Source organism: Vipera berus (genome assembly GCF_964194415.1).
Source record: "Vipera berus genome assembly, chromosome: 7".
In the NCBI taxonomy this organism is placed as follows: Eukaryota; Metazoa; Chordata; class Lepidosauria; order Squamata; family Viperidae; genus Vipera; species Vipera berus.
In genome coordinates this window covers 26887736-26900735 of record NC_138209.1, presented here as the reverse complement: position 1 = coordinate 26900735, position 13000 = coordinate 26887736, and the positions used below count along the sequence as shown (strand labels likewise).

At 35.4% G+C, this 13000-nt stretch overlaps 1 protein-coding gene across 3 annotated transcripts in view; it reads right to left on the bottom strand.

The window, feature by feature from the left end:
* Positions 1 to 13000, bottom strand: part of FBXW7 (F-box and WD repeat domain containing 7) — a 123394-nt gene that overhangs the window by 31646 nt on the left and 78748 nt on the right. For 2 of the 3 annotated variants that reach the window (XM_081332827.1, XM_081332829.1), the window contains 2 exons: positions 6188 to 6270; positions 2994 to 3135 (listed from right to left, as the gene is read on the bottom strand). In XM_081332827.1, the coding sequence (XP_081188953.1) occupies positions 2994 to 3135; positions 6188 to 6270 (225 nt within the window). Of the gene's footprint in view, positions 1 to 2993; positions 3136 to 6187; positions 6271 to 8893; positions 9140 to 13000 lie in introns of those variants that run through there. The other variant, XM_081332828.1, reaches the window with a different exon arrangement.

Genomic DNA, 13000 nt, shown 5'->3' with positions numbered 1-13000 from the left:
AGTTTTTCTTAAGACAATCCTACATGGCTTGAGATACCTTGGTATTTTTCTTTACAAAATTGCTTCAAACTGTTGGTATTTTTGGACTATCTAGGTCACTGAACAAAATTTCAAATGAGTTAAAATCAGGACTTCAGCTTAGCCATTTCAAAATGTAAAATTTCTTCAGCTTCAATATTTTATTATAGATCTATGTGCTTAGCGTAGTTATATACTACATAATACATATTTAAGCTACAGATGATATTTAACTTGGACTATTGCAACACCAGCTTGTGTATGTAAGGCAGCTTTTAGAAATGACCTGGAAGATGTTGATTGGTCCAGAATGCAGGAAACACACTGTTTTGGGTGATGGTCCCATGACTACAAAATAGCACTTTTTCCCAAGTCATTGTACAGGTTACCATTAGGCTTCTGGGTTCAATTCAAATTGGTGCTTGTCACATGAGAAGTCTACTATGCTGTAGCAATAGAATGTATCAGATATACTTTTGCCAAACCTGACTGTCAGTCAGTTCTGAACATCTCAGGAGCGTTGGAAAGTTCCTCAATTTAAGCACCCAGGTTGCATTATGCTCTGCTTGCCCTAGAGCAGGTGTCAAACTCACAACATCACGTGATGTGTTGTGATGTATCACAACTTTTTTTCCGTTGCCAGCAATGGGGTGGGTGCGGTTTTGTCATGATGCATCCGGCCTGCGGGCTGGCAGTTTGACACCCTGCCCTAGAGATATATGTAGCATATATATGTGTTTTTTTCTGTATTTCTTGCTTTGTTATATACCACCTAGAACAGGGGTGTCAAACTCAATTTCATTGAGGGCCGCATCAGCATTGCAGTTGCCCTCAGGGGGACGGGTGGGTGTGGCCAGGGTGGGTGTGGCCTACTGGGTGGGCGTGGCTAGAGTGTGTATGGCCTACTGGGTGGGCATGGCCAGCTCTACATCGTTCGCATCAAGGGTGCCTATGGGGGCCTGGGCAGGAGTGGGACAGATCTGAGGGTCTCTGGCAGAAGAAGGGTCTCTGGGCCAGGGCCAAGGCAGTGGGGGCCGTTCCCTCACTATTTCCAGGATGGCTTCGCGGGCCACATGAAACCACTTCGCGGGCCGGATCTGGCCCCCGGGCCTTGTGTTTGACATGTCTGACCTAGAACCTTGTGACTCTTTAAAAAATATATATTTATTTCAAGAAAGTTGCATTAGGATGAGATTTTTAGGAAGCAGAAATCCTACATGGGACATTTTCTAAGATATTTAGGGAATGAAAACATGCATGCAGTTTTAATAATAGGCATTTTTGTTCTTGAATAATATCAGAACAGAACAGAATAACAGAGTTGGAAGGAACCTGGAGGTGTTCTAGTCCAACCCCCTACTCAGGCAGGAGACAAATGGCCATCCAATCTCTTCTTAAAAACTTCCAGTGTTGGAGCATTCACAACTTCTGGAGGCAAGTTGTTCCACCCATTAATTGTTCTGACAGGAAATTTCTCCTTAGTTCTACGTTGCTTCTGTCCTTGACTAGCTTCAATCCATCACTTCTTGTCTTGCCTTCAGGTCCTTTGGAGAATAGCCTGACTCCCTCTTCTTTGTGGCAGCCCCTGAGATATTGGAACACTGCTACCATGTCACCCCTCATCCTTCTTTTCAGTAAACTAGACATACCCAATTCCAGCAACTGTTCTTTATATGTTTTAGCTTCCAGTCCTGTAATCATCTTTGTTGCTCTTCTCTGCATGTTCATTGTTTGACTGTATATTTTTAAAAAGCTTTTTGGAATTATATAATTAAGCTTATTTAAGAAATATTGATTTTACTATTATTCACTAATTTTATAACAATTCAACATAGCTAATAAGGATGATTGAATTTTAGTGTTTTTTGGGTCTCAAGCTAGTATAGTATAATATGGTATATTATATGCTGAATTCACTTTTTTAATATTCAATGGCAGTAACTATATTCAACTACATTAGAGAAAAAAATATTAGAAATTACAATATGCTAATTTCTATGGATGAATGTTATTGCATTTTTAAAAAACCAGTATTATACACAAGGGTTTCTATATGAAATGTTTTTTAATTTTCTTTTTAATATATGAAAAATCTCAAAGAAGAAATAATCTTTCATTTAAATTTATAATTAAGATCTATAAAACTTTATTTTTTGATTATGTGCCATCAAGTCGAGATTAATTCATAGCAACCACCTAAGATAGATTTTGTCCATGACAATCTGTGTCTAACCTAGTCTTTCAATAGTGCAACCATCACCAATATAATTGAGTCCATCCACCTTGTTTTATACTTGGTACTGTGCCTTTAAAGATATTTAATTAATTTAATATATCTATAAAGGACCAATTAGATATATACTGCCTTGTAATGTTTTGACTTAGATTATTTAATAAAGATAATCAAAGAGGCACGGTGGCTCAATGGCTTAAAAGATGCTGGCAAAGGTCTGTACTCTAGCGGTTCAAGTCCTACCACTGCATGATGGAGTGAGCTCCCATCACTTGCCTCAGCTCCTGCCACCCTAGTAGTTTGATAGTATATAAATGCAAGTAGATAAATAGGTATCATTTCGGTTGGAAGGTAACAGGGCTCTGTGTTTCACCACATGCTCTGCAATGCAGTGTGATGTCATGCTGGCCACATGACCTCAAAAATGTCTTCAGACACCACTGGCTCCATGGCCTAGAAACAGAGATGAGCAGTAACCCGTAAAGTCGCTACGACTTAACAGACAAAATCCACGGGGACTTCTTTACCTTTACTTTTATTATAATCAAAAGACTGGGAAAAAGAAAAAAAGAGCAGGATACAAAAAACACATAGACTATTAATTTTCATTATTTTAAAAGAAGAGTAAAGAGAGAAAAGTGGTGTAACTTTGTAGTGAAATATTCTGCATTTGTTCTAATACAAAAGTCACAAAAAGGGCATTCTGAATTATTACCATTAGTTAGTTAAAGAAACTTATTACCTGAAACATTTTCAGCCATTCTTGAAGCCCAGTTGGTGGCTGGATAGATGTAATACGACGGCGTTGCTGCCCTTGACCATTGGCTGCTCTCAGATCTCCAAATGTAGTTGGTGTTGCTGAACAAGGCACAAGCCCAGTAGTGCTATGGCAGGGGGAATAATTCAGATTCCAGAAATATTTATTCTATTAAATATAACGTTTTCTTTAGCAAGCTCAATTCTAATTATTTAAGTAAATTTCATTATTATTAGCACATTTTATGCAATCCTAGTTCCTTTACAAATTCAGTATTTTGATATTTTGTAAGGCTATGAAATGTCCAAAAAGGCTGTAATTAAACCCTATAAAATTAACAAAATGTGAGTCATGTGTAGCTTAATTTATTGAAGAAGGGATATTATCTATAAGCAGTAACAGGGAACCTGAAGTATTACTTTAGATGTATCAAAGGGCTTACACTGATTTACTAGTATTTTTGAGCTTCAGTTAAGTAGTCAAATTACTTTAAATCCCCAAACCCCTGGTGTTTATATAACAGTTTATAGTCAACTGGGCACTGCTAGGTAATATGCTGAATTTTAGCCATAAAACCTCAAAGTGAATTCATGTGGAAAGGGCAAACAAAAATAGAGCAAAAACAGCCACTGGGAATTAAAGGGAGTAGCACTATATATATAGGAAACTTGATTTTTCATAAATGAACAAATAAATCCCCCCCCAGATGCACATTGAAAAAGCTAAAGTAAATAAACCAATATAATTTGTCAGGAAGAATTAGTACATCCAGTTATCATGGAATGATGACTGTCCACTGAAAACAGAGTGGTAAAGACAGTAAGGAGTAAAATAACCTAGTTGAGTGTTTTACAGCTTATAGTATGCTCGGAAAGACAGAGGGCTGGCAATACTACCCAAAGTAGAAGCATAATGCACAAATATTTTATTGCACCTTTACTTGTGAATAATGTGCAAGTGGTACTATGGCCATCAGTTTAAAGTATCTTTATGTTTTGCCCATTTTATGATCTTTCTTGCCTCAACTGTTAAGTGAATCACTGCAGTTGATAAGTTAGTAAGCCAGTTGTTAAGTGAATCTGGCTTGTCAGAAGATCGCAAAAGGAGATCACATGAGCTTGGGACACAGCATAAATCTGAACCAGTTGCCAAGTATCTGAATTTTGATCACATGATCATGGGGATGCTACAAATGTCATAACTGTGAAAAACAATCATAAGTCTCATTTTTCAGTGCTGTTGTAACTTTGAACAGTCACTAATGAACTTTTGTAAGTCAAGGACTACCTGTATTAAAAATTAGAGCTAGGAAAATCTTCAAGTTTTAAAATAATTTTAACCTCTGTGTTATGTTATTGATTACAAGCATATTTCATACTGACTTGCCTTTGAACAGATTAAATTATGAAAAATACTTCACAAAATGTCTGAATAGCAAAAAAATTTGCTTAGAAATTCAAGGCTTTAACATAGTATTTCTAATCAGTGTATTTATTGCTAACATACTTTTGAATATTTAGCTGCTGACTTATTTCTTTCCCAGTTCTTCTGAGACTCAATTACTATAGGGCCACATATTTGAAAAACATTTGTGTAGGAATACTAAAATGTATTTGAAAGAAAAATGGAGATATGGTTTTCTATTTTTAAGCATTTTCATTTAGAAGGACTTCAGGAAGTAGGGCTACAAATAAAACCTTCTGCTTCAGAGACTACAGTTAAAGAGACCAGAAGTCAAAAACATTCTAGATCAGGGGTCCCCAAACCCTGGTCCGTACACCGGTGCTGGGCCGCAACATGCCAGAAACCAGGCCGCACAAACAAAGCCCCATCCATGGGATGCAGGCAGCACACAAAACCATGTATTCTCCGGTCTGTGGAAAAACCTTTCTCCACACAACCGGTCCCTGGTGCCCAAAAGGTTGGGGACCTCTGCTCTAGAGGGATGAGTTATCTGATTCAGTGTATAAGATAGCTTTAACAGCATTATTTTATTATTTTTCATTACAATCTCCCGCTGAAAACAAAATTAGGATCTAATGTCTAATAAGGATGTCATTACAGTGCAAATTAAATTACTTCATTTTCATAGTTAAATTTTATCTCAAGATTATAATAAGAATTCATTTATATTATCTATTATTTTCATTTGTCTAATAAAAAGTTCAAGGAATTTTTTGATTTTATTGGTACAGGCCACTAAATTATGTGAAATCAATTCCAAATATTCTATCTGTAATTCAAATCCAAAAAGTAACACTGCCTCATAGTAATATTGTCTTAAAAATGCATTGTTTTATAGGAGCATCTATATTATTTTTCCCCCAAATTAGAAACCATTAGAACCAATTAGGCTAGAATGAAGAAGTTTTCATATTTTTAATATTAACTTCAGCCTCAATGTAAGTCCAGAGTCACACTTTTGTAAGCTGGGGGTGGGGGGTGAGGAGATACAAATATTTATCAGATTTATTTGCTGCCCATCTTGCAGTTCAGGAAACTCCGAGTACGACATTTTTTTATTTCTTAAGAGTTAATGTTGAAGAAGTAATTGTGAATAACATATAAATGAATATATTTCAATTCATAAAAAATTTAGAAAAGAATTTATATTTAAATGATAAACAGCCTGTAAAAGCAAGTGTTCCAGTGATGCAGATTTGTACATGACAAAATGCAGCAGAACTGTATTTAGTTGTTATGGCAACCAGTTAGTAGTAAAGCTGAACTGAACGCACTGATACTGAAATTCCTGGCCAAAAGAAATTAAAGGGTTGATAAACTGACAAGGCTGGCTCATGATGAATGTATGTTGCTTTAATTTATAAGTGGAACTTCGCACTCTTGTACGGTTATAATTCAATGAGTCATGAAGTATCATGCTGTTGCATGCAAGAAAATTATGATTAGCATCAGATATATTGTCAATTCTATATTTCAAACAATCCAGTAAAATGTTAAGTGTCCTGACCCGCCTAAGTCTTTGCATGGGGACAGTGCTATAAACCCCATTATTTCTAATTCAGAATTAAAATATTTCTGTAGTTAGCATTTAAATGTCAAATTTCGGTCCTTTGCAGAGAACGGAGTTTTTGTTTGAGTATAAACATGAAATAGTTGCCTGGACAGCATTTGATAAAGTATCTGAAAACAGATGACAGTTTATTATACCAAATTACCTTGTATATTCTGACACTTTACAGGGTTTCTTTCCCAGTGAGAAAGAACGGACCTCTGAGCCATGGTCTAACTTTCTTTTCATCTGTAAAATTGGACAAGAAAAAAAGATGTTAGCTTACCACCTTAAGGTAGAACTGTAACGAACAGAGTGATAGTTTCATTTATATTACTTTGAAAAAACCTCCCTTTTTATCGACCCCTTAGTCCCTTTGAATGAACACTCTGATTTATAGTTTAAAAAAAAAATAATGAAATAATTTCACTAATCAGACAACCTTCTGTGTAATCTTGCATGCCATTATTACTAGGCTTCCAGAATATTTGCTATATTTATTTCTACACACTTGTACATTATAAATTGTCTTCTATAAACTGGTTACATAGATTTATAAGTACTAGCATTTAAAATTGCTCAGAATGAAAAAAAAAGCATAAAAATACTAAGGAAGATGAGATTAAAATGAGATCCACATTGCCCCCACTTTAATAACTTTTTGAAAAGGATTAAAATCCTGTTTATTCTCCCAGGCTTGGAACAGGATGGTTATGGAAGTCCTATGATTTTGTTTTAGTTTTTTGTCAGCTGTGTTCTTTCATATTTGTTTTTTTTAATTTCTTTTTAATTGTAAGTTGTTCAGAGTTAAGGACTTGGGTGGCCTACAACCGAATGAATATATAAAAAGGTTCTTGCCTAATTATTTGAGAAACATTTTATGAAAAGGAATCAAGGACATTGAATTCCTTTTCTGTGAGATGTTCCTTGTATTCCTAACTCCTATTGATAGATTCAATAAAACTATTTTTTCTAATAATAATAATGTGGGAGGGGAGTGTGAATGTATGAAGATTTGACTCCAGAGAATTTCTTAAACGGTTTTGTTTTAAAAGTACATCTACTAAAAAGAAAATATACCTAGCAATCAGCATATTGAGTCAAACAGATTATTAAATGTTAATACGCTCAATGATTTTTAGAAACTGCTAGGGCAAGCAATTGAAATTAAATCTGTATGCAAGAATTTTATAGTTTCATTACTGTATAAAATTGCTTATAACAGATTAAAATCTATTTATAATGCAAACTTTTCAAATTTGACCATTGCAGCCATAACTTGCTACACTGGCTAAGTAACATGGCATAATATGCTTGAGCAGAATGATGAATATTGAATTTGATGGATTTTATTATTGTAGATATTATGTTTTAAATAATTGCTACCATACCATTATTTTCCTATTGGTTTTTGAAAATGGCCTTTGTAATGTCCAAGGCACCCTGCCCTTCCAAGCAAATTATGTTTATTTTTCTCCTATTAAATGGATATGCACTAATTATTGAACTGGTACTGGTGCTTTGGTACCAATAAAAAAAGATACAGTAAAATTTTCCAAAGCTTTAAAATGTACTTATGTCCTTTCACTCAATGTATTACATTTGATTTTGGACAATACGGTATGTAAATTGCTATGCATATTCATTTCACTTTCTCAGTAATAAAGCTGCTCTCATAGTTAATCTATCTGTATGATTCTGGCTCATATGGAGCATAACTCCGCATGTTACCATGCAGAATTAAAAATCAAAATGAGAAAACAACCTTCTTTGCAAGCGTGCCTCTTTTTTAAAACAAGACACAGAATAACAGAAACCATATTTTTACCCATGTGCAGGAGAAAGGAAACCACTGGAAAAGGATTACTTATTTTACTATATAGATCAACTCTATATTAACATTAACGTGTTTATTCAGGAAAATGTTTTCTATCTTTAATTTGATGTTCCTATAGGATAGTTTAATATAAAAAAGACATTCACCCAAAAAAAATTCTTCAGGCAAATTTAGGGAGTCAGAACTGTAACATAAACTCCCATGTTAAACACAACTTCATTGTCTCAGAAGTACAGGATATATTCTAAACACTTTCTATAGTTGCCAAAGAATGTTATCAAACTCTCATTTTCTCAATATTTGTATTAAACTTTTTCTATCCCTATTTAGTCTAGATTGTAAAATATGCAATAGCTCTGCAATGGACACTGTATTAAAAAAATTCCTAATAAATTATCATACATCATCCTGTAAAGTTTATTCCCTTCAGAATAATCTAATGCAGAGCTACTACATAATGTAAAACATGATTCATAAATACTCATGAAAACATTTGAATCCTATAGGAAAGTATTATATAGTATTAACATTATTATCTGAAAGAACAACCACTGTAGCCTGTTTTCTGCACTGCTACTGGGAATGCACCAGGCACATCTTTAAAATTCCTCCCCGATGTAAATATTAACATAGAAGCATAATTATTTGCTTTCAAGGTCAGCAGCATTAACAAAATAAAAATAAAATACTTTTGGAGACAATACGTAAAAGAGAATGCGGGAGGTCTAATTAGAAACAAGCTTAAAGAGCTGAGCTGAATGTGAAGACCCATTTCAGTCGAAGGTAAATAATCTGAATCTTTTCCTGGTATCTCCTGCAGATTTTTAAATAAACGCATTTCGCATCTCACTGAGCCTTTTTCGCTATTTGCCTTTATCCAGCACACAGAATTTTAAGCATCCATCCACTAAGAGGAGGGGGGCAGCTAACGGAGATACTGCAGCCATCTACAATGATACGGATTTTTCCTCCATTCCTCTTCTCCCGAACATACAGAATAATAATGCCTCTTTCAAAAGCGCGCGAGTTACTTACTTTGTAAAAAATCATCTTTAAAGTGCCGTAGAAACCCATGTTGTCAGTATTTTTCCCCTTTAGAGATTCCGTGCCCCCAAGTATTCGGCTGCTTGGTAGTCGCTGACAATATAAACCTTTTTCAGGTAGGTATGTCACGGACTCTAATGTGGACATGCTCGGGCACGTCAGAAAAGGAAGACTGGGCAACAGAAACCAGCAGCCAAACTCCACTGCGAACGACAAGGAAGCTCACGATCCAACAGCTTCTCCCGGCACGCATACATACGCAGGGCTTGCCGAAGAAGAACTTGGGGGAATAATGAGATCGGGAGGGAAGATTATTGGAGGAGACTTTGCCCAGTCAAAGCCTTGACTGAACGGATTCCTCCCTCAGCCGCGCAGAGAGATCGGATTACATCTTCCCTCACGCTGAGAATGGTGCAGTCCAAGTTTCAGCAATGCAGACTGCACATCAATTACGCGGTGCTCCGTTCCAAGGAGCCTGTGAGCGTACAGCATGGGAAGGACTTCGGCAGGAAATTAGAGGAGCCCCATGCCTTGCTCACATTGGCCACTGGGACTGGGGAAACACGGAAACTCTATCGTTCCGAGACCAATAATTTATCTCCCTCGTTTTAGGCAAGCAGAATAGTACTGGCTAATTCTAAATTGCCAGCTGCAGCAAACAAGTTAATTTTCTCTCATTACAAGCGTACCGTGGCCCTCAGGCAAGCTGTCTGCACCTTCAAGCCAAACCTAATGGATATAGAAAATGCTCCATACAGTACAGTTCATTGTATAATAGTCTGAGAGAAGCATTCCTTTTGGCAAGCTCATTTCTTATTTGAGAAAAAACTCATGACGTTGGAATATTTAATATTCAGTCCAATCTTACTAAGCATCATCTACCAGGAAGATATAAATATTAAGCTGCAATTCCAAAATGAGATCATCTAATTCACCTTAAATGTGGCATGAGGAAAATGTTTTCTAATTGCTTTTTGGTTAAAACTAAAATGAAAAATATTTATTCCATGACTTTCCATGGTAACTTGCTTCCATCACACTTTTTTTAAGTGTGTTTTTAAATCTTAAAATCTTTTAAGATATACTAATTGTAGCTTTTACTCAGAAGGTATGAAATTACAGATAAAAAATGAAAAATACTTAGAAATTTAACTGAATATCTCAGGAGTCATGTGACCATTTCACTTTCACCATTAGATACTTATAACCCACAGTAACCCATTAAGGAGGGGCAATCAAAGGGAAGGCTTGCATAGTCTATCAAGAAACAAGCAGTGCCCTGTTCCCTTTGATTAGTTCCTACTATTAGTAAATACACTCACTACTAAAAGAAAGACAAGGAACTAAGTTTTTTTTTAAAAAAAATATGTATCAACTCAAAACAAGACACAATTGGAAGTTCTTGATTTCTTCTGTTGATTTTGTTTGAGAGGAATAAACCAACCTCACTCTAGTCTAAGCAATCATGGATAAAAGCCATGGTCATTGCTACAAAGAGCTAACAGGATTTGTCTAAACCCAGCAGTTCAACATCTATAAAAGGAGAATGATTTATACTGCAGAGAGATAAAAGCAGTACAACATTATACAGTATATTCTAGATTCACAAACATAAAATGATCAGCAGAAGTTTGCTAAATCAAGTAGAACTATCACATGTTCTGAACATGATGCTTTCTCTACTGTTAATAACTGCAGTGTGGCACTTGTGTGGAAGGTATGTTCATAGTTTCCCAGATGGCATCCTTGCCATTAACACACTGTACTTTCCCTCCCTCGTACTGTAGTATAAAACAAGAAAATCCTTTGGATTTAAAAAAAAATGCTACTTAATTTGTCTACAGTCTATTATTTACTTGAATAAAATTCCCTTCACTTTGTTATGCTAAAAATGGTTCTTATTTTTTAAAGTGCACATACCATGATTGTTGTGATACATTTGCACTATTCTGTTGATTCCAAATACAGGAAATGTAAGAATCGTATATATTATATATATAAGTCCTCGATTTACAACAATTTGTTTAGTGACCTCAAGCTTACAACAGCACTGAAATAAATGACTTATGACTGTTTTTCCCATTTATGACTCTTGCAGGATCCAACAATCATGTGATCAAAAGTTAGATGTTTGGCAACTGGCTTATTTTTATGACAGTTGCAGTGACCCAGGGTCATGTGATCACCTTTTGACACCTTCTTACAAGCAAAGTCAATAGGGACTTTGCTTAACAACTGTTACTAAATTAATAATAGCAGATTCATTTAACAACTGTAGCAAGAAAGTCATAAAGTGGGGCAAAACTCACTTAACAACTATCTCTCTTAGCAACAGAAATTTTGGCTCAATTGTAGTCATAAGTCGAGGACTACCTTTATTAGATAACGATGCTGCAGAGACTAGAGATATTTAAACTATTTCATGATTGCTATATGTTTGCTCTTTATACTATTGTTTAGCATACAGTCCTGAAACAGTACAGTTCTTGCCATAATATGGAAAATAAGATATAATTCTGTATTGTTTCATTCTGTTCAGTTGTGTCCAATTCTTAGAGACTGCCTTTAGCTTTCTTGGCAAGGTTTACCATTGCCTGCTTCCTAATGCTAAGAGAAAGTGACTGGCCCAAGCTCACCCATCTGGCTTTGTGCCTAAGGCGGGTCCAGAACTCATAGTCTCCTGATTTCTAGCTTGATGCCTTAACAACTATACTAGACTGGCTTTCAAAATGTTATATAGAAAAGGGTTATTTATATACATTGCAGTAACTAGTAAGGCATACAGCATTGCATGTTTATTCTCATCTAATTACAATCTCATGAGGACAGATAGTGGGAGTCTGTTTTCTGTTCTTCCCTGGTCAGTGACATCATCCCTCCCATCCACATTATCTCTGAATATTGGAAATTAAGTATAGAATAGGAAGCCAGCTTATGTAGTTACCTTTATAATTCAAAACCCTGACAATACATTTTCTGATGAAAACCTGATTTTCCACTAATATTAGAGAATGAAAAACTTGTTTCTATATTCTTTCATCGCAGGAACAGTTTAGAATGGGAGGGTAGAAAATATGTACCCCAGGATAAACATGGGGCACTAATACAGTATATACTGTATACTGTATACATACATATATATTCACATACACACATATAAGCATAATTCACAAATAATAGAATCTGTTTGGTGTAGTGGTTAATGTGCTGGCCTATAAACCGGAGACAGTGAGTTTTAGTCCCTCCTTAATTGTGAAAGCCATCTTGTTGACTTCATGCCACCCGCTATCTCTGAGCCCACCTACCCCTCATATGGCTACTACTATGGGAAAAATAGGAGAAAGGAATATTATGTATGCTTATCATCTTGAGTTACTTATATAGTAATAAAGACAAGATAAAATCTAATAAATTAGATATAATAATAAAGTAAATAAATATATCTGGAAAAATCTACTTGAAATATCTGTCAGTACAGTATTCAATTTAAAACCCAACAGGTAGTTTAGTATTTATAGACAAGAAGTAACTCAATGGCAGAATACATGTTCTAGATTCAAACCACTTAAAAAGTTAAAAAGTACCTATAGTCTATGAAGTGGTGAGATGATAGACTTGTAGGCCTTGCTGTGGGGAAAGTCAAACAAAATGTTCACTTTACATCCTTTAATCTAATATGTCAGGGAAAAGGTTTGTCCAGAGGCTTCCTCCCTGTGCTCAAATGGTTAAAAATAACTCTATATTGTTGTTAGCTGCAAAGTCCTGTCTGATCCATCGCGACCCCATAGACAACGTTCCTCCAGGCCTTCCTGTCCTAACTCTGTATTTAGTCTGAATTGTACAGTATGTGTGTGTGTGCACGCGTGCGCACACACACACACACACACACACACACATATACAATTTGCATTAACTAGGCATCTTACAAAATTATTGTAATAATGATATGCCATAAAAAATAGTAAATCAGAGTTACTGCACCTTGTCTCTCCAATGATTCTTGATAAGAGTTATTAGATATAAAACAAAATTCTAGGAAATAAGAAATTAATACTATTTCAATCACATTTTCAGATATATCTTTATATTCTTCAAAAC